Source organism: Endocarpon pusillum, assembly GCF_000464535.1.
Source record: "Endocarpon pusillum Z07020 unplaced genomic scaffold scaffold2749, whole genome shotgun sequence".
Lineage (NCBI taxonomy): Eukaryota > Fungi > Ascomycota > Eurotiomycetes > Verrucariales > Verrucariaceae > Endocarpon > Endocarpon pusillum.
In genome coordinates this window covers 238744-260678 of record NW_006916232.1, presented here as the reverse complement: position 1 = coordinate 260678, position 21935 = coordinate 238744, and the positions used below count along the sequence as shown (strand labels likewise).

At 49.7% G+C, this 21935-nt stretch overlaps 6 protein-coding genes across 6 annotated transcripts; 2 read left to right on the top strand and 4 right to left on the bottom strand.

Annotated features, from left to right (window-relative positions):
* Positions 1-419: 419 nt before the first annotated feature.
* Positions 420-2393, bottom strand: EPUS_02162 (uncharacterized protein; the record flags this gene model as incomplete). The annotated part of the gene is made up of 1 exon (XM_007803929.1): positions 420-2393. One exon carries the CDS (start codon positions 2391-2393, stop codon positions 420-422), a length of 1974 nt encoding a protein of 657 aa, XP_007802120.1.
* Positions 2394-2615: 222 nt separating this feature from the next.
* EPUS_02161 (uncharacterized protein) lies at positions 2616-3361 on the top strand (the record flags this gene model as incomplete). The annotated part of the gene is made up of 2 exons (XM_007803928.1): positions 2616-3066; positions 3120-3361. The coding sequence occupies 2 exons, from the start codon at positions 2616-2618 to the stop codon at positions 3359-3361; spliced, it is 693 nt and encodes a 230-aa protein (XP_007802119.1).
* Positions 3362-8559: 5198 nt separating this feature from the next.
* EPUS_02160 (uncharacterized protein) lies at positions 8560-10465 on the bottom strand (the record flags this gene model as incomplete). Its single annotated transcript, XM_007803927.1, has 2 exons — positions 8560-9831; positions 9884-10465. The coding sequence occupies 2 exons, from the start codon at positions 10463-10465 to the stop codon at positions 8560-8562; spliced, it is 1854 nt and encodes a 617-aa protein (XP_007802118.1).
* A 2256-nt stretch (positions 10466-12721) lies between these two features.
* On the bottom strand, positions 12722-14140 carry EPUS_02159 (uncharacterized protein; the record flags this gene model as incomplete). Its single annotated transcript, XM_007803926.1, has 1 exon — positions 12722-14140. The coding sequence occupies one exon, from the start codon at positions 14138-14140 to the stop codon at positions 12722-12724; it is 1419 nt and encodes a 472-aa protein (XP_007802117.1).
* Positions 14141-14821: 681 nt separating this feature from the next.
* EPUS_02158 (uncharacterized protein) lies at positions 14822-15613 on the bottom strand (the record flags this gene model as incomplete). The annotated part of the gene is made up of 1 exon (XM_007803925.1): positions 14822-15613. The coding sequence occupies one exon, from the start codon at positions 15611-15613 to the stop codon at positions 14822-14824; it is 792 nt and encodes a 263-aa protein (XP_007802116.1).
* Positions 15614-20746: 5133 nt separating this feature from the next.
* On the top strand, positions 20747-21901 carry EPUS_02157 (uncharacterized protein; the record flags this gene model as incomplete). Its single annotated transcript, XM_007803924.1, has 3 exons — positions 20747-20888; positions 20970-21114; positions 21163-21901. 3 exons carry the CDS (start codon positions 20747-20749, stop codon positions 21899-21901), a joined length of 1026 nt encoding a protein of 341 aa, XP_007802115.1.
* Between the last annotated feature and the right edge of the window lie 34 nt (positions 21902-21935).

Genomic DNA, 21935 nt, shown 5'->3' with positions numbered 1-21935 from the left:
AGGCTGGAGAAGCCGGCCACAGAGCGAGAAAACTCACTATAGAAGGAGAGTGTCCATCAATTATCTTCGGGCAGTGTTGTGAATCAGGAGCCAGATGCGTGTCATTCGGATAGACATTTTCAATGAGGTCGGAGGTCATCGTTGCGTTGCAGAACGGGTCCGTCTGACTGACTGCATCGAGTGTAGGTGGTACCAGGTAGTGTTGCCCATCAAATAGTAAGCGATTTCAGCATACCGTAAGGTATCTGTCTGAACAAGTGCCAAGAACATACCACCTCAAGGCAACCATGATCGCTATCAAGATGCTTTTCTTGTATGCAATGGGCGCCTCCAGCTACTCATTGCTCGCTAGTGAAACGCCTCCAAGTCCACGGTGTGCAGCAAGTTCCCAACAGGATAATAGAGGTAAGTTGACTTCTTCACTCCTCCTCCGCACTATCCTCTGCATCTTCTTCCAAACCAGCGGCCTTTCTAGCTGTCTCCATATCTCCGTTGATCTGCTCGATCCTCCGGATCAATTTCGCCCGCAATATTTCGTTCCGTTGGCCTTTGAGCTCATCAATCTGCTTCTTTCGTTCCTCCTTCAATTCCTGAATCTCGTCACGGGCTTTTTGTTTTTGAGCAGCGGCTTCACGATCCTCTTCATCCATGGACTCATCCTCTTCGGCGTCGAAGTCTTCTGATTCTTCCTCATCAGCCTCAGAAGTCTCAGCTGCTGCAGGGGTCTCGGCCGCAGTGTCAGCCACAGAAGGAGAAGTACTTGTGATAGCATTCGAAACGTCAACCCCAGGAGCAGAAAGACCAGTGATAGCAGGTCGAAGGGGATCTTCGGCTCCAGCTTGTTCTTGAGCCTCGAGCTCTTTAAAAATGAAGTCATCATTGTCTTCTTCTTGTAAAGGCTGCGGTTCAATTATTGTCGGCGTTTCAACCATAACGTCGGCATGGGCGCCGTTTTGTTCATCGAAAAAGTCGCCATCAATCTCCTCACCATAGGCATCTTCATCTCCACCCTCATCGTATCCTTCGCCTCCTTCAGTATCGGACTCCGCAAGACTGCGAGTTTCTGGATCGTGGTCTAGCAATTCAAACTTTGTGTGCACAGCATTGTCGTCGTCAGCCAAGAGCTGGTTGACCTTACGCTCGACCGCCTCAATAGCATTTACGCTTGTCCTTTTTGTGTTTTTGAATCGCCTAGCACGGACGTGCTTCATTGGAGGAGTCAGACCATGAGCATATTGCCAGGTGTCTTGGTTGACATCTTCGGGTAGAGGATAGTCTTTCGCCTGATCGTCATTTTGCACTTTGCCAAGAACGAGCAGCATCTGGCAGATATCAGCACTCTTGACCCAGCCCTTTTTATCCCAGCTCTTCATTCCCTCCACGATGCAGGGTAAGTCCACGAGGGTTGCCGCCCATCTCTGTCCACGAATTATGACTAGGCCCCGGCGTCCCGACCGATCCAGGAATTTCATCTGTACGTCTGCTCCTCCCTGTGATCGAGCCACACCGATTGTACCATGTTGAACCGCATCCCTCAGGTAGTCAGCATCAGGCCCCGGTGGCATTCGTAAGATGAAAGCTTCAAGGATGGTAGGATCTGCTTCGCGCTCATCCAATTCTGAGTCGTAACCCAAGCCGAGTGGTCGCTTAGGGATGCGGCCCTTATGCTTAATCTTCAATGTAGGTGTGATAGGGGACTGCGCTGCGAGCGACTTCGTTGTCAATGTGATCTTACGCACTTGAGCAGGTTTCCTTGAAAGCTCATCGTCCGAGCCATCCTCATCCGGCTGCTTGCGTTTTTTTGCAGAGGAACCAGGCGTAGCATCATTCGTCCCAGGCTTCCTCTGCTTCTTCTTCTTCGGCGGCGGTGCAGCAGCAGTGGAGGTAGTCGGGTTTGTGGTTTCGGAGGTGACTTCGGGTTTTACACGGAGTTTTAGGGAAGGGGTACGAAGGATAGTCTGAGGAGCTGGTGAAGTGACACTTTCTTGACTTGGAACTCTGTTCTTTGAAAAATTCAGCTTCAATTTGGGACGTTCCACTGACGACATGATAGCGGTGCGAGTGGGCGTTTCATTCACATCTAGATCGTCGGATTCCTCATCACTTGAAATAAACGAAGAAGGGCTGGGTGTAGAGGTAGATGAATGTTCGGGGGTTTCGAGGGCGTCAGTCAAGAGAACGTAGCGTAGGTTGGAATTTCGCTGTGGTCTTGGAGAGTAGTCTTGAGATAGTGGATGAGAATAGGTAGAAGGAATATCTCCTGAGTTGTTTGGGATTCCTGGAATGCGTTCTCTTGAAGGTTCCCACGTGAGTGTAGATGGAGAAGACGTGCTGCTGCGGGGGTTCCGGCTACGGAGGCCACGAAATGCACCTTGTGAAGAATCCGCTGACATGGTTCTTTGGAACGAGCAGAAACACCTTCAATTCCTCACAATGACTTGTACACCAATAACGATGAATTGCTCTCACTCATTAAAGGTTAATGGCTTCGGAGGTGCTTGATCGAGCTATTCATCCATCTGGGAAACTGGAACCAGCATTTTGCGGTGTTCTACCTTCCTCAGAATGACATCTCCCCCAACCCAACTACCTACACCACAGGAGAAACTGCCATCATGGCTTCTACCAATTTTCAGAACGCGTTGATGCGTCCCGCAATCCTTCAGATTCTGAGAGCAGCTGGATTCCATAACAGCTCTACGGCAGCACTGGATGTGATGACTGATTTAGCGATTCGGTATCTCCTATTGCTAGCGTCTTCCGCTGCTCAGATTGCTTTCAACAACCACCAGGATTATATTCCTACCGTTCAAGATGTGAGGATGGCTCTACTTGAAGCTGGCGCTTTGCGACCTCAGATGAGCGTGCTGGAAGAGAGAGCCAAGGGTGAAGTTGAAGTCAATGGTCAAACCGTACCATATGAGGACATGCGAGGTGTGGAAGGATTCTTGAACTGGGCCACAGGGCCATCAAATCGTGAGATCAGACGTATCGCAGGTCTTGCAGCGGGCCCCGGAGACGTGGTGGATGTTGGCCTGCTTGATGATCACGAGGATTATGTCACAGGTGAGATATGCCCCACTGGTGCCGAGATTCAGAGGAAACTGATTCTTTCTAAGCCTTGAAAAAGAAGAATAACAAAATAGGTGATGATTCTCGCTATCAAGGCACAACGCTGGGGAAAGAAGCTGAGCAAGTGACGGTACCAATCGTTGGAGGACCAGTGGGGAGCATCCATGAATGGGACAGCTTACTGAGGTCAAGAGCTGTCTCAGTACAGTTGTCAAGCCCGAGTTCCCCTGGGAGCCTGAGCAGTGCTCCCGCAACGCCAACGATGGATGATGCGTTCAGTAATGGTTGAGGGCATCCCAGACGTCTGCACCTACGCGGAACCAAGTTACCTGCAGTGATGATGCAAACATGAATTGGTAGAGCGTGTGGCATTATGAAAGGCGAGTTGCATCAATCGTTAAAGGACTGTTACTTGAATGAGGTCGACAACATCATCCTGGCTCCTCTCAAGCAGCATTAGGTATCACCTTAGGTTGTGGTGCAGAGCGTGTGCTTAGTTAACTGGGTCAGAGTGACCAAATTGGAAACCAAAACACAAATGGTGCAGAAAAATAAAACAGCAACCCGTCTCTAGCCTACAATAAACACTCGCAGCGACACTAATCGTGAACGGAAATCTTCTACTCAATCGCTCAGCAGCCTGAAGCTATATCCATATGCTCGTCCGATCAATTTGTTGGTTTTCAAAGCTTGAAGATATACAGTGCCCATTGCCGAGCACTCCTATGCTTCTGTTCTGCCGAATCATCGTTCAGCAGTCTCAACCTTTGGGCAAGCTCAGCTTGTTCCTGCAGTAAAGATGAATTCTCGCGCAGACCAGTCCCCTCCAGCCTCGCAGGCTCCCCATATGCGAGTCGATGCGGAATCGCAGACGGATGAGGAGAAGTTAAAGTCGGAGAACTTTATCATCAAGCGAGAGAATGCACACCTCAACCAGAAATACAAGGACGCTTTGGCTAAGAACACAAAATACCGAAACAAAGAGGAATCATCCGAAAAGAAAATTGCCACACACCTGGCCGAGATTGCTCGGCTTGAATCAAGGAACAGGAAAACACTTCTAGAGCTAGATGATACTTTGATGGAGGTCACCAGACTCAAGGCTAGCAAAGTCGTGCTCGAAGAAACTTGCCATAAACAGTCCGAAGAGATCAGTGCTGGAGAAAAGCGCTTTGATGACTACATTCAAGCCGTTACCAACCTGACCTTGCATTTTCGTAGAAGCTTCACTGATTCCACAATACACGGACCGCCTGCTCGTGCATTCAGGTCAGAAGGAGGGAGGCGCCATGAGACTGAGAATTCGCGACCGGCTGATATGAACTCACTCTTGTCGATCCCAAGAACGGACGGTGGCATCATATCCCCTCCGCAGCTTCAACAGAAGGGTGCAGAGACAAAAGCTACTGACATCACTTCGTCCCTAATAATCAAGCGCGAAAACCAAGATCAACATGAAAATCACATGTCGGAACCAACGGACGCAACTGCATTTCCTAGAAATTCAAGAACGGATCTCGACGTCCTGCCTTCTGTTTCTGACCGAGTGCAAGCCGGGCATCACTCGCTCTCAACGACGGACGAGCAGGAAGACCCTCAACGCAATCCCGTGGCGCCAGAAGAATGTTCCAAAAAGCGTGCAAGGCTGCCAGACGAAGAGCTAGGTCATCTAATGGATAAGCGAAGGAGAGGGGAGCATTCTCGATATGCCAGACGTGGTCCGTCGAAGGCTACTGACCCTCGTCTGCAGCTTCGACGACAGTAGACTCACCTTGCACGAACATCTTGACCAGGCTGCGCAAAGCCGGACGCACTTGGATGTGACAAAAGGTCTTGGTTTGGTGGAGCTTTTCAAGGGAATTCTGCTTGGACAAACGTATCACTGTGTTGTTAATGAATTACTGTACTGTTCGATTACGAGACTCTATGTCCCCGATCGACGCTTGCGCCCATCAAGACGCATCGAATCACTCTCAATACCACCCAAATCCCATGCTTTCTCCACTCCCACAAAACCGCCCATTCTGGAGGTGGACCAATATTTCGTGTCCTAACCGTTAAGTCTATAATTAGTGACCTAGCCTTGTATTAACTATGCTTGACCTCTAGTTACTCATTCTCTACTGCTTCTACACAGCAACCAAGAAAACCCGATCCATGCAGATCAGGGTTGCACGCTCACCAGCTCAATTGTCCTCAACTTTTCTATTCCTTTTACTCACCATACCTGCTATCCTACTTGCGGGGCTTAGAACCACTTCGTGTTTCTTGCACCTTACCAACAGCCTCTTCTGAATCTCGCCACGAGGCGCCTCTCTCCCCTCCGATTAGATCACGGAGCTCGCAACCTACCCAAGAAGCGAAATGTACATACCACTAGTAGCCTTGCAAGCAATGTACCGTGCCGACTCGAGCACCCCATACGCTTGCGCTCCCAAGCCCTCGTTCCATACACGTTCACATTTTAAGCTGCTCGAATGAATGAGGTACTAAGAGTGCAGCGCAGGTCTGGACTCACATCATCTCGTTCTTTCTTCCTAGGGCCTTAGCTCCGCTCTAGCAGTGCTCTTTTGATCTGATTTTGTCTGGTAAGATCTCAATGCAATCTGTCCTACTAAACCAAGAGGAGTATACATGCTAGGAGAAAAGCTCTCCACCACTCCTACGCCAGCCAGCCCGAAATTTTCTAGAGACTCACCTATCATGCTAGGGCAGGAGACGTTGGCAATTTCTTCTTGCAAGCTGCGATCTGGTAGAAAAGAAAACCGAGAATCGAGATAGAGAGGCGAGCCCGGACCCTAAACAAGCTATCTGTCTGGACTTTCCACTGGGAAAGGTGCGGTAGGAGAGAGGAAGGCACGGGCAGTCGCTCTTTCCAGCCTCGGTTTTAAGCAAGAGAGTAACCGCATATGGTGAGATGATGGAGGAAAAGGCTAAGGAGAGATAGAGAAGAACTAGTAGCGGAGGATACTGGTGAGGATGTCAATGCAGTGGAGAGAGCATGGCATTGGCTTCGAGAAGGCAGAACGGTGCCTCGCTCGGTCGGCTTGTGGCCTGGAGACAGATAGACTAGGGGTCGTTCAGGAAGAAGAGCATGAGCTGCGGACACAATAAGGACAGAGGCTTCATCGAGAAAAGGGCGACTTGAATACCAAGAGGTTGACTTGAAGATCATCGGCAGTGTTTGAAGTGATCGTTTCCTTCCAGCTGGCCACTATGAATTAGCCAGGAGAAGGCTTGACACATGGGTACTCAACCCGGTTGCGTGGAAGCTGTGCGATCTACGCTCGGGTGGTATTTTACAAGTTGACAGTGCCTGACAGGTTGTAGTTGCAGTTGCACACTTTTCATCCTCGATGTGGTATCGTCCCAAGCGGCATAGTATGGTCATTGTTTTGGTGGGAAGGTCCTTATCTGAAATATTCCACACTTCTCGTCTGGGTATTGGGTGATAAATGGTTAGCAAGGTCCTCAGCAACAGCATAGCTGGGCTCTGCCAGTCGCGATCTCTCACATTTTGAGGACCGTAACCATCCGGTGTTCAAGGGAAGTCCTCAATGGAAAATGTATATAGTTATCGTCCGTCTCTGTGACCTTGCTGGTAGAAAACCATCACATCAGGAAGGTAATTGAAACTTTTTCCTACACCAACCTTTCATTCCCAGCTCCAGCCCTTGAGGACTCAATCTGTCGTGATATTTATATTTTTTCTTCTTCATCGAAGCAGGATTCCCATTGCACCAGAAACACGCCATGTCTTCGTCTTCAACCCAAAATACCCAGATCTTCATCTGCCCGCCAGCATCGGCACTTTCGTCCTCGTGGTGGGCCAGAAGTACCACAGTCGACATTAAAAGGGCCATCTCCACACCGGGCACACATCTCAGAAACGAGAAAGCCGCGCTCACGCAGCAGAAGGGAGACGAATAAGGAAGCAGCAGTACCGTCGACTGGCGGCCACAACAAATGGGGGTCCGCCAACTCGAACAGAGATGGTGGATGATAGCCCAGAGTATGCCATGTCGCCTTCGTGAAAGCCAACATGTCCATCTCTTCTCGTCTCACCCCGCGTCCGGCATCAGATGTCGGTGCCCACCTTGTCATGTCCAGTGGGAGCAGCACATAATACCCGGGAGAACGCCAGGTCTCCATCCTGGACACCAACATCACCAACTCTTCTCGCTTACTCGTCCACCACATATAACATATCGACGCCCACCATCTCATATTCATCCCCATCAACTCATGATAAACCAGAAGACACCAGAACACCATCATGCTCACTTACCTCTCCATCTCCTGTTGCCACCCTCCCAACCATGAACGGAATCCAATTCCCTCCCTCAGAGGCCGCCAGATCTCCATCCTCATCTCCTCTCCTCAGCACTCTCTACTGGAGAGATCCAAGAATACAAGACATGACAGTACTCACCTCATCTTACTCACCCAGCCCCCGCATACCACAACATCGCACCTCCTCCAATCACTCCCTCCTTCCCCGTCTCCTTTCCCTTGGAGAGACTACTCACCAGCCCTCCCACTAACACCCCCGACAAAGCGCCAACATCGACCCCAGATCTGGCTTTGATAGCCTGAAACAAGAGGAAGAGAATGATGACAAAGCAGCAGCGGAAGATGGCATATGGACAGGGAGCCTCTCATTCACGCACACCCCCTCTGTCACCGCCTCGGAACTGGATCCGATCCCGCAGGAGGACGTGGCTTCTGAAAATCCCGTGCGGTTGCGCATGACCATATCTCCTCCACCAGCATCCTTCTTCATGCAGAAAATCGACCTGAAATGGGAAAAAGATTGGTGATGGGGTGACTGACTAGCTTGGATGGCTATTCGGATCGCGCGAAAAGGTGTGGATGTGGGATGTGGATGAATAATCACGGATTGGCCCGGTTAGTCAGCCCTTCGCTTGGGAGGGGTGTCAGCCTTGACCTTTAGCGATGCGCTAATGCGGTCAGCTCCCGCTAGATGTGTGGGCTATCTCTCTGGATGTCATCCGTTCGGAACAGCATGATGGACCGGAGTATAAATTAGAGATCGTCAGGGAAAAGTATGTTGCGTGTGTTTGGGTACAGATGTGGCGGAGATTGGGTTCGGACTAAGCGTTGATGACGTGGACTTGAGTTGGTGTTACACAAAAACAGTGTTGTCGTGCGACAGACAGACCTGCCTGGATTGGGATGGTGCCATATGCAAAGCTTGCTTCATAAATTAGGGTGTTGAGCTTGGTTGGGGGTCATTTGTGAGTCAGATCGATCACACGTCCCGCAAAAGCTGGTGGTGTGGCAGGATTCAAGAGCAGTGGGGTACGGGGGAGCAGAAGGATGTGGAAAGCCGGATGCTGCTTATGAGGGTGAAATCGGAAAGTCTACAGCTTCCATTGTATTAAGATTAGATGATCAAGTTCAGACACTGGCAACGGGTATGGCGTTGAGATTGGAAATCGATCTTGAGACTCTCTATCCAAGATCTCACTCCCCTCTTGACTCCTCCTGGGCTGCCTCCATTAGCTCTGCCACAGCTCGGCTGGCTGTGCTGTGTTCTTCTGAAACCGCCGTCGGCGTTGCTTGAACTTGCTGTTCGGGTATGGTCTTCGCGTTCAGCCGTTCTCTAATTCCCGTACATTCCGTAATGACATGACCGATGTTCGCACTTTCCTGTCGAAGTTCCAACAACATCCGTTCCATGTCCCGCAAGCTCTGTCTTAGCCTCACAATCTCGTTCCTTAACACATCCAGAGACGCAGAAGCGAGGATGTCCTCGGGGCTGGGGGCGGGTATGGTGTCAGGCTTTGCATCCCCTGAAATGGTTAAACTGGATTGCTTGGCTTCAAGGTCTTCAATCCGGCGTTGGAGACCTTCCCGGTCGCGCTCCCATGCTTCACGGTCCATCTTATATCGTTTTGCTTCCTCGGCACCTTGCACTTGTAATTTCGACGACATGGCCATGATTCGCATGTACTGTGCGCCATTGGCGGTGGTCTGCTTCTGTGCTTCATCACGCGCTTTCACCAGCTCCTCTACTTGCACCTCGAACGCTTCAACCTGAGATTGTAGCCTGATCTTTTCTTCTGTCAGGGTATTGATCTCGTGATCGGATACTTGAGACTTTTTGTCAAGGGTTTGGCAGCGGATCTGCATGCGTGAATATGCTGCAAGCAGTTGGTCATGTTCACGCTGCAAAGTGGTAAGTGCCAGAGACTTGGTGCTGATTTGATGTTGCAAGTCCTGCAGGTGCGTGGCGTGTGCAGATTGGTTGGAATTCGGAGAATAACTTGCTTGCACAGAAGACAGCGGAGGAGGAGGGTTGTGGATAGATGAAGGAGAGGGCAGCATACGACCAGAAGCACCCATTCCCATAGGGGACTGACTGCTTCCGTATACTGATCTGGATGAGCCTGTTGGATGAGGTGACTGTGGCTGAGCAGGGTCAGATGGTTGTATCTGGTAATCGGTTCGATATTGCGGACCATAGCGGCGGTGGGTATCTTTTGGTCGGTCTCTATCGTGTTTGTCCATGAAGCCCCTTGAAAAGTCTGGAGGGGCGGATGTGATAGCACTAGGCTGTTCATGTCCAGACCCAATACCCAGATTGGCTACAGAGATACGCGGCAATGCTCGCTGGCTTGACGCAAGTTCCCGCACGAGACGTGTGCTGGCCTCCACACTGCGACACGCCCACATCAAGGAATCCTTCAATTCCGCATCCGCGATGTTAGGCCCGCCAGGTGGTTCCGTACTTTCCTAGATAGATGTGAGACTCGTATCTCAAGGGTGCTGAATGAGACTGACTTACTTCTTTGAGTGTCCTCCCCAGCGGACTGCACGCCAAGACTTGACGCAATTCAGCTTCCAACCGTTCAAGCCCCGCAACAACCTTTTCAACGAGGCGTTTTGACTCAAAACAGTTCTGGCAGCTTTCTCGAGGCGTGTATGCACCTTCTGGATTCCGAGGCTCCCACGTGGACCACTGTTGTTGGTCATGTCTATCGTGGCTAGTGGAGCGCATTCTCGCATGAGTATCATGTGTTGGTGGTTGGTTTCGGCCTATATCCGATGGTTGGGGTACATCGTAGTAAAGCCGTGGTCGCTTAGATAGCATATCTTGAGGAGACTCTGTGTGTGAATGACGTTGTGGTGCCCCTGAGGGCGTAAAGGAGGTAGATATCCTATCGGGATGGATTGGTCGCGACGACTGTTCCGGAACAGTCACGATAGGCGGAAGCATGTGACTGGGAGAAGGCACCTTATGCAGATGTTGAACATTTGATCTTGCTCCTCCGACGTCTGTCATGGTCTGCATGACATTTCTGGCGTCTGGGCTTCGATATGTTTGTTCATTGTCCCAAGGGCGCTTCATATGAGATCCCCCGTCCATTACCAGCGCCAACATCTAGCCTCTTGCTTCCGAAGTCTCTGGAGTGTTCCTATTTTCTCGCATCGAGAGCCTCTGAATCTGCCCTGCTGCACAATTGTTCAGATGTATATTACCCTTGAATCCAGCCTTGTAAGCTAGTTTGACTCCAAGCCCAGCAATGTTGCTGAACGGATATCCTATCACCACGGACGTCCTGCCCTCGATGAGTGCATAGTCTAAAGTATACGAGTGTCGCAACCGGTATGGCTTAGGTTGGAGGGTTCGTTGCTGCTGCGCGTGAAGGATTTGCGGTGAGCGGTTGACTGGCGCAAAAAAAAGGTACTGAGATGGCAGCTTGAGAGAAAAGGGTTTGAACGGGCGCTGTCGAGTCAAGACTACAACGAAGCGCTTCTGCAGCGCGTATATAGATGGACAAGTTCGATGTTATTGTCGTCGTCGTCAGAAGAGTGCGCCGCTCAACCCGGCGTGGCTTATTCCTGTAGTCACTGGGAGGATTACGGAACTTGCAGATCGATGGGAAGGCGTCTTGCTTTTTAGGTGCACAGGTGATGCAGTAAGGCAATTGAGATTGATGTTGTTTGCATCCCGTCGGCTATCCAGCCTCTTCGCATAGTGATGACTAGTAAGGGGAACGGGGAAGCAAGGAGTCTGACTATACCATCACTCCTGTTAATACTTTATTTCGTACCCCATCGGGCCTTGGGGAAAAGTGACGAACTAAACAGCTTAACCAGCATGTGGCTATCTCATGGGGCAGGGGAGCCTGGTGCTAAGCAGTAGGGGGCTCTATGACTAGTGGTTGTGGAGCTGCGATTTGTCCCCAAAAGAGCATGGAAGACGCCTAATGTGGTAGGAAGCCATCTAAAGCCGCCTAAAGGCTCGAGGATCCGCCCGCCTTATGACTAAACAACCGCTAGTTGCTCCAATAGCTCCACTTGCTCCTAATCCTGGCACATGAATTTCCCCCACTAATTTAGAGGATCCGATGCTACGTAGTATCTGGAACTTGCCGGCTGCTACTGGTTAGACCCAATCTGCGGCTTTGCTTGAGGCATTATTCCGAGACAAGCCATTGATGCAGCAGTCCTCGTCGAAGTTGTCGATCCAGTAATAGTTGAAACTCACTACGGTCCAAGATCTTCCTGCATTTTCCTTGAGCTTCTAGAATGACTGCAGTCAGACTAGTGATGCTGATGCTGATGCTAGGAGGATGCTGATGAAGAGGACGATGGTAATGCTTATCCTACGAGTATGACACATGGGTATTGACTTGACCTAGCCATTTTATTCCAGTCGACCTATACCGCTCTTTGCTTGTCTCCTCCCGACGTGGGAGAGGGTTCTTCATGCTCAGGGCTGGCTGACCGGCTATTGAGTACGATGATTGATCAGGCCGTCGCTATGCGCTTTGTTGCATGAACGCCTGATCCAAAGTTACGACTGACTAATCATAGGTTTTGGAAGACACCAGACAGGGAAGTCGCAATCCGGGCTGGCAGGTCGCCACGTAGTAAGTAAAGTGCGCATCATCTTGACATGACTAGTCCTATCTATCACTAGTGGCAGCTGACTTTCGTCTTTGAAGCGCGGCAAAAGAGTGGCTGACCGTGTCACGGCATTGACTAAGGCTCGACTAAATGTAGGATTGACTTTGCTGCAAGAAATGCCGATAAACCCTGCTCCTGTCAGGCAAGCTTGATCATCATGGGCATTATCAAAAGTATCATGTCCTTGGAAGCCCACTGCTGATCAAACCTCGCTTCGTGAATCGTGCAACAAAGCCGGACGGGAAGGGCGCCAAAGCTTTCTGGAAATCATCCCCATCCCTGCTGTTATGTGCTGTTCGCCATTTGCTGTCCCGCTGGAAGGATTCTGGCGGAACCAAAGGCGGAACCGAAGTATGGCGGCGATCCATTTCCCGTCTGGCCCCATTTGTGAAACCATAAGTGCCCTGATGATAACCGTAGAGTAGATAAACAGGACCTGATTCGCTGCCAGGAATAACAACGTGCGGGATGCTTGATTACATAAAGCGATATAGTACAATTCGGAGGTTTCTCAGCTTACAGGCGAGGCATTTTGGAGCCGATCCGGAGCGGAACATGTATGATGCGGCAATTGTGGCTACGGATGCACTGCACCGCTGTAAATGCCTCGTAGCCATTCCGATTGCCCACATTGACTCAACAGCACATCATGAATCCAGCCCATAAGGTTGTACCATGATAAGACACGGGATGATGGCAACTGCCAGTGTCAAGGTAGACAGTCCCAAGCGCCCGGACGTTGCGGGTCGCACTGGGACACCTCAAACTTATTCTTCGTAAGCAAAATGCCAGACAATTCAACCCTAATCCAGTCATTTTCTTGCTTCAGAACCGTTGAATGGATAAGTTGCATTGCCTCCAGTTCCTCAAGTATGGTCTTGTTGAAGCGTGTATGTCCATCCAGGACAAGTTCTAATCCGCTTGAACCATCTCCACCGCCAAGTTGTTCAAGGTTCCGAAGGCACGACTCCAATACTTGAACCAGTGCTGCAACTGTTTCAGCCCAGGGTTGTCCTAGAGGCCGGATGCATCGGAATTCTTCCCTCTGGCTATCACCCACCCTACCGTCGAGTATATTTCTCGTAATCTCATACCATGCCTCGAATTGATTCATTACGTCAGAGAGTCTTTCGTAGGGCTGGGTCAAATCGGTTAACGTCTGGACGCATTGAGAAAGTGACTCGACCCTGTTGAACCACTGCTGGTCCTTATCTTTGGCTAGCCAATCTCGAAGAGCTGCTCCGTTGACACGGTCTTGCTGGCTTTGTTCAATTGATTTCACATTGCAGGCATCCTGAATCTGCTTTTCTTGTTGCTCCTTTATCTTCTTGAATCCACTTTCACTCCAGGCTTTCAGGGTTTTGCGTGAAGAAAGAAACATCCATTGAAGCTGTAGCAATTCATTTTGCAGCGCCATGATGTAGTTAAAATCCATGCCGGTTTGAGTAGTGCTCGGTGGCACTTTTACAGGCTCAAGTTGGAGGTTCTGCTTCTTAGGAGTGAAATGCTGCTGATAAGTAGAGAATTGTGGTCGTGCTTCAGGCCGTAAGCGATCCTGGGTACCCGGAAATCTCTTTCCAGGCTCCTTCTCCACAATTGCGCTGCTTGACCGGCTTTGGTGATGTATTGATGCAGGGTTTGATCTAGTGGATGAATGTCCGTGCATTGGCATTGGGGGAGTGGTTGACATGTCTTTTTGCGCCAGACCCGGAGAGAGTACAGATTTTATCCCCAAGCTATCTCCCTTCATCGAGTTCTTGACGATAGAGGCGTTCCTCGACTGCAATGAGGTCGCCACACTCCCCCTGGATATCAAACCTGTTGGTTGACGTAGCGATGATGACCTTGAAAGTTGTGTTGGCAGCGGTAGTCCTGTAGAACTAGGAGCAGCAGTATCTGCTTCAGAATGTTTATTCCGCCCAGCTTTGGCACTCATCTGGCGACGGATAGGACGAGGCTCTTGCCGGTGGATTGACATTGCAGCAGTGCTTCGAAGAGATAAAGATTCTCGTACTCGATTCCCACTTTTACTTGCTACCATTTCAACTGCATTAATGCTCGTCATCTTTGACTCGTCATTTGGACAGGCAAGTGTCTTCTTCAATATGACATGTTCTTCTGTGTCCATTGTTTGCTTTTGATCCATGTCATGCCTAACCACGGTCGCTGTCTGCTGAGCATCTCCGAGGAGATCACGATGAGCGTAGCCAGGCTGCCGCAAAGAGAGGCTACGACTTGGAGATAGCATGTATTACCAATTATAGTGTCAAGGACTTCAATGCAGATAGTAGGTTGAAAGAGCTTGGAGTTGTCCGACCAATCAGTAACGGCGGGAAAAAAGCACCACGCCAAGAATTAAGTATGTCCTCGAGTCCTGCGGGTAACTGGGGAGCGCCGAATCCCAAAAATTGGGGGCGAAAAGAGGGATGTAACAATTTTTAGAGTTCCATGTCATGGATGCCACAATGAAGGTGTTGATATGGAGAACAGTTTATACTCTTTATATTTCCTCATCGAACGGATTTGAATTCCATCTGCAATGCGAGAAATGAGGCTAGCTACGAATTCTCAATAACACAAGAGATTAGACAGAAGTGTGCCAATCTTTTTTTTTTTAGATCTTGCTCCTTGTGGGATTATTAACACTATGCTTCAACCGTCGCTCTCATAAGGATGTTGCCTTTCCAAACCTCAAAGGTATAACAATCGCTGCTAAGCGCAGAATCGTCGGGGCCATGCATCCATCCTAGCCACACAGCATCTAGCATCGCTTGGAACGCCACTTCCTCGCATCGTGTCTCCTGCCATTTCACAAACTGCCTCGTCTGGGAAATGCCACACCCTCCACGGCGCTGGAATCAGTGAACCAGCTAACCTTCTCGCCTGCTCCTTCGTTGACTAGGCCACACGGGAGGCTCCGTCCCTCCTCTGAATCCAAGATAGCTTTCAAGACATCCTTCTTGCCGCTTCCAGTTGCGACAAAGGCAATCTTTGTCCCGTGAGTCACCACTGGTAATGTCAAGGTTATCCTCCTAGGGGGTGGTTTTGGAGAGTCTTCAATCGCGGCAACCCAAGCATCAGTTTCTCTTAAGAGTTCGTGATTTGGGAAAAGACTGCAAGTGTGCCCATCAGGCCCACAACCAAGCAGTAGCAGATCAAAGGTCGGAAGCTTAACACTGTCTTTGGCAGCAAATGAATTCATGAGTAGTTCTTGGTACCTGTCTGCGAGCTTCTGCGTATCGTCAAGGTTTTCAATATCGATCGAGTGCACCGTTGGCTTCCCCATGCTCTCGGGAATACAGTCTAGCAGCTCTTCCTTGACTAAGCGATAATTGCTGTCCTCATGGTCAAGCGGCACAGCACGTTCATCGGCGAAGAAGATTTCCCACTTGTTGAACTGTGGCGTATCGTCTTCACTTCCGTTGCTGGGCGCTAGTAGAGCTTTGGCCAAAGTAGCTGGAAGCGAACCACCTGAAACAGCAACCTTGAATGCGTCATGGCGCGCGAGCCCAGCTTTCTGACACTGAAGAACATAGACACGTAAATGCTGGGCAACAGTATCCACGTCACGGTACGTGAACAGATTGGGCGCTTTCCCCATCCTCAGATACAAATACCAAAGTATTGCTGGATAAATATCGAAGAGCGGAGACTAGACCTCAACTTTACTTAAGATCCTCGTGACTGGGCAATACTTGACGATAGGCAAAGGTCACTCGTCGGGGTGTTGCGAGATGTGAAAGGTTTTGTAGAATTCTTAACTGAGGAACAAGTTTGGCGATACCATAACTTCACTTTCTCTAACCAGTACTTGAGAGTCCTGCCAACTAGCATTCGTCAAGTCTTTGATTAGGTGACGTCTAGCTCTTGGCAGATTACAAATTCCAGGATCTGAGCCACTACTACTAGTAGTACTAGTAACTAGTTAATAGTAAGTAAGCCTCTGCAAAGCTCTATCCATCAATCGGAGATCAGTAACAGGACCGGCAGGACTCATCACAATGGGCTCCCTGATGCACAAAATGTTATTTGACCCTTGGGTCTTCAGGTTATTTGTGAGAGAACAGCCAAAGGGACAGTCATTTACACTCGGTATCTATCTCTTTCCGAGTAACGCAGGCTACAGAAAAAAGGGATGCTTCAACCTCCCCGCCAAAAGGATAGTGCTGGTGGGTTTCGGACTACACTTGATTGATGGATTCTTTCTGGCAGGTACATGATAAGTCAACACATCTCTCTATTCGATCACGATACAAACACCGGTTTTGCAACGCTGCCGGAATAGCCAGGACATTACATGAGGATAGTAGAGTCTGAATAGGAGATCTATGAAGTATATACCAAATCAGCTTGAATTATCGCCAACGGTAGGGGGCGGCACATTGTCGACCTATCGAACTGTGCTTGCACCACAAATGCTCATTCCCATCATAGTTCGTACGTATAGACGACCTAGTAGCAACGGCAGGAAAGCTCGCTAGGTCCGGTAAAGAGGCAATATTATGATGGTTACAAGCATTTTGCAAGGAATTTCAATCTTCATTGACCCTCCGTGACGTCATCCAACATACAAAAGAGCTAGTGAAATTTGACAGCCAGTGATGTCCAGAAAAAGTGTGTGATGATGCCCAGCTGCAAGCCGTCGGGATGTGCTTGGACTCCCTTGACCAATTCTGCGACACGGATTGTTGGGCAATATTGGAGCGATATTGCACGTGCACAGCCATTGGGAATGAGCAGCCACACTGAATTGCGTGTGATATGCTGATTCCTGCTTGTGATATCATTAGGCTGAATTAATGATTGGTGCGGCAGTCATTCCACCACTCAGCCTGGGACGATTGGCTGCCCAGAGTTAAACGGTCGCCAAGCATTACAGGTACAGGAAAAAGTGACACATTACATGGTCAGGCCTCTGGAACTGACACCGCTAGATACGTCCCACTAATTCTGCCACCATCAACAATCACCCGAGATCTGGAGGCGCCAGGTACTAATAGTAGTATGAAGCCTATCCTTGATGCAAAAGCAAGAATTTCATCCGTGCCTACCTCAACCGAATATTTTGGAAAGTTGGCTTCCCCGTACTAGTTAGTTGCATCCCATGTAAGAGAACTCCTCCCCAGCACGACACGTAGATATTGGTGATGAACCACAGTCTTAACTCCTCCCTACCTCATTTTTCGCTGCATTTTATTTCTTCAATTGTCTTCATTGATTGGAGCTCAAATACTTGTGGGAGGTTTACAAGTGCTCTCCACTACTATGCCTTCGCTTCTACAATTGCAAACTCAAGCTGCGCACGCTGCCGCCCCAGTCACAAAAACCTGTAGTTCCCCAAATCGGACCACATCAGAGACTTCGTCTTCTTCGTCTTCTTCGTCCTCTTCGTCCTCGTCAGTTTCCCCAGGTACACCACATGGGATTTCCCAATGCTGCCATTGCCGACGGTCATCAAGCTTCGATTGTGCCGCTTCTCCCGCGCCGTTGGCAGCTATACAGTGTGGAACAAATTCTTACTACTGCACTCGTTGTGCGTCTGTGCTTGGCTTCAACAGGTGAAAATCCGCAATCGCCGCTTTGCCAATCAGTACTCAGTATCTAGACTATCGTCAAATGTCTTCTCGACGTTTCCCAAATTTTCTGAAAACTGGTCCAGGGGCTCGCTAACCCCACATCTTCCTCTAAAACGACCACCCTTGGCTGACAGAGCATCTATGAACGGAATCACGGGCGACTGACTGGCTGTGCTGTACTTTTCCTTGGCTGCCTAGCATGTGTGGCTGGACCACAGCAGGTGGATGGTAGTCAAAGACAGTTTGAGAGGGGCGTGGATTGCAGGTGGTCATTATATCCATCCAATAAACCTGGAAACGAGTGTGGTTTGGACAACACAGAGTGCATGGCGACCAGAAAGGCAGGGAGTCTTGCAATGCAGGGGATCTACAGCTGTGACGTGGAACGCGCAATAATGCGAGTGCCGCAGAGCACAGTTCATCAGTTGAGTTGTGCTTCACTTGTATCACAACGGTGACAGGTGGTCTTGAGGAAGACAATGTTTCGGCACGATCCGCTTGCGAACATGATAGATGATGGTACATTCATCTGTCATGGTATGATGCTTGGTATGATGCTTGGACTGGACTTGTGGATACGTTTAAGTTCTTATAACATGGGTCGGATTTAGGTGCAGATAGCAAGAGAAGAACTTGCGCACACCAAGCACTGTACAAAATAGTGGGTCATACCCGTGTTGCCCTACTAGTCTTGTTATTATTCCCTACACATGTCTTTTCCACCGGCCTTTGAACTAGAATTCTTGGCCACCAAATAAAACACTATTCGCTATGTGCAGCTGGTGGACATTCCATAACCGGTGATCCACTTGGATGGACTAAGTTCGAATTTCCTGGAAGGAACATTGTCGTGTAATTTATACGGTACACGATCTAACTTATCAGTGCAGCTTAGACTTGCCGCTGAGGAAGAATGACTAACCTAGAAGCAGATCGCCCCTTGATGTCACTGCAGCTCCCCTGCGGCACGATCTTTCCGGCGATCGTCGGCTGCGTGCAGACAGGTGGTGCGGACACTGATATCGTGGAGCACAACGAAAGCTCCTATACAATGTCACCACTCCTGAAGGGGCAATTGCTTGTTACTGCTTGTGAAGAGTCATCGGCACAGCAACAACGCGCCCTTGCTCGACTCACCTGGGGTCGTATGCCGCCACTGCTGGGCCCACCGACGCTGTACAATGGATAGAATGTTCCAAAGCCATGCAGGCGGCAAGCATCTGGAAGCGTTGGTCGACTATGCACGTTTTGTCCCTCCCAACTCCTATGGACCACCTCTATCGCGTCTCGCTTGCTGGGGCCATCCGCCTTCCCCGCAGCCGCAGGAGCTGACCATTACTGGCCGACATGAAACGGTTAGAAACGTCTAGAAACGTCTGTTTGTTGTTGTCCAGACGTCGCTTCGAAGTACGTTCGAGAATTTACCTGCGGCGAATCGCAATGTGGCCTGCGCCGCAATTCAGCTTGAATCAAGAACTGTTTGTTGCAGTATTTAGTTGCTGACGCTCGATCATTGAGGCTTGTCGTATTGAGCCATGACTGATGTTGCATGATATGATAGATCACATCGCAGGCTTAGTATTCGACCCTTGAAGCGCACTGCTGCTCTAGACTGGATCTTTCAGGAGGCTACCATGGTGATGTCCCTCGACCAGAAAATGTCGTCCGACCTGGTTCGGTTTCAGGAGCAGAGATTGTATGACGGGTCCAGCGTCTAGTTGTGGCTTTCCGCATAGTGTCTGCAAGACATCCGGGATCGGTACAAGCTCTATGCAGATGAGATCTGCGCAAGGATGGGCCGAGGAAACCGAGGGCTTTGGATCGAGGGCAGCCAATATACCGTCAACTAAAGTATGCTGATATCAGCTATACCATTCTTGCTCTACATTGCGCGTATATTTTAGAACGTGCAATGGACAATCTCCAAACGTTCTAGCCAATTCATACCCTTTTATCCTTGTTGGAAAGCGTTTCATCATGACCAAATCCCACCACAACTCGCAACCGGACAGCATCTCTCTGAGGCAGATCACGGGGTTGTCCGTCCCATCATCCCAAAGGGATGATACGTGGGGTCGGGTTGCGCAAGAGCCGCATTAGATCCCTGTGGCCCATAGGTCGAATGCTACTCAATTGGCTGAATGATGCGCCTTCTGCTGGACCAGTTTGTGTCGACGACTTGCTTCTTAGCATATCACATTTGTGTCTTGTATGTTGGCCAACGTGGCGCCGATGTCAGCTAGATGAATACTCGTCATTGGTTCGGGGAGGTGGTGAGTCACTTCCTATTGGAATCCTCGGGCGAAAATTGAGAACGGTATCGCACGTTTCATCTTGTGAATAGCATTGTATAGCTTGGTGGCTGCACGTCTCTTTCCCATAGCGTTTCTCCCCTTGGGGTGGTTGAACCAAATACAAATACGTCGTCTTTTGTTCCCTTGCAGAGTCTAGAACATTTTCAATCTGCCTCCCGTCATCAGCTGGCCAAAAGATTTTTGAGCAAGCTTCGGAGGATTTCATGCTCCCACAACTCGTGCGCTCAAAGTTTTGAAAGCCCTTCAGTGCTCAAATATCCTTAAAAGTCCCCTATACATCTTCCACGATTTTCCAGACGCTCACAATCCTTGCAGGAATCAGTTACGGTCTAATCACCTCACAGACTCGGTTCAACAGCTCTAGAGCTCTCTGAAGGCATCCAGCACCTCTCATCGGCTCCAGCGACTCTTGTAACAGCAACAATTGTCAACTATTAAAGCAGACTCGAAGCCACTACAGCGAGTCGCCAATGCGCTATAGTACAGAGACTGTGTTCGAAAGACTACAGCTTCTTAAACCCGACCTGTCGTCTGCCGTTGAAATAGTCTACATCAAAGAACATCTCAAATTCCTGGGGGCCTTCATATCACAGGAATAATCGCATGTCCGTCTCTTGATAGCCTTCCGTTAGCAGCTGTCCGTACCTGATACAATTTGAGCTTCCAAATTACGGAAAGGGATGGCTAGCCGGAGCAGAACACAGTCCACTTCCTTGAGAGCGGATGAGGTCGAATATTTCCTTTGTATCCAAGGGGTAAGGAATTGCTGAAAACTTCCTTTCATGATGGAGTTGACCAATGCAGCTTTCCCCTCAGTGTCGCTGGCAAGAACTCAAAGACATCATGCGGAAAATCCCTCCCGACGGACACATTCGACAAGCACATACAGATAACAAAGATGGGACTGGTTGGGGTCACATTACGATCTTGAACAAGAAGAAAGCATTTGATGCCTACGGTACCCTGAAGCAGGTTTTCCTCAACTGTTGGCGTCACTGACATGCGACGAAAGATTATCTTTATGAATACGGCTGGCGAGGGCATAGCATTCGGCTGACACTGGTAGTGAAGGACGAGGATAACCCTGACACTATACGGACACTTCGCGGTCCAGAGGACAGTCTGGTGGATTCCTCTCAACGTTATCAACCTTTCGGCCACTCCTACAATTCATCAGCCTCCACCACCCTCTCGCCGCCCGTGTCACCTGTGTAGGTACTTGTCGCTTTCAGCTGAATCACTTCTAATGCAGTCACAAGAACTGGCAGGGGCAATTATGGCTGTGGAAATAGTGTCTTGTACACGAACCTTGCAACCTCGCCCATCACATCTATGTACCAACCCGTGGTTCCCATTCCCGTGCAAACGCTCGCACCGTTGCAGCAACCCGTTACCCCTGGATATAATTCTTACCCGTCGTCGACAATGCCCGTTCCTCAACGGCTCCTTCCTCCATTGTCTCCCACGCACGCCACTCCACAGCATCGCTATAAAGCTTCAACAAAACGCACCGTTAGCAAAACCCCATCATCACCATCCTCCAAGCAAGGTAACCCCAACCCTGACACGGTTGACCTTGACGGTCGCACAGTCTATGTATACAATCTTCCATACACCGTGGGCCAGCAAGCTATCAAAGAGCATCTTTCCTCCGTTGGGGTTGTAGACAGATGCCTTGTCAAGGAGGACCGTCAACGGTCGTCCAAATACAAGCTGACAGCGGTAGTCACATTCCGCACACCGCAACAAGCACAGACAGCCATTGACCGGTTCAACAGAACTATGTGGAAAGGCTATGAGATCAAGATCAAGTTAGACAGAGGACCCACTGCTGCTGGTGCTTCTGGTGTTGGAAAAGGCAAATCTTCAACGGCTTCGCGTCCAAGGGAAGACCGTCGAGAGACCAGAGATGGTCCGTTAGTTGTGAATGGAAGCGGGCCTGGCATCTCAAGTCGGCAGTGTCGGGTTGATAGCGACGATGAATCAAGTTGCGATTAAGGTAAGCGGAAAGCTCTGACTGGTCTTTGTGTCA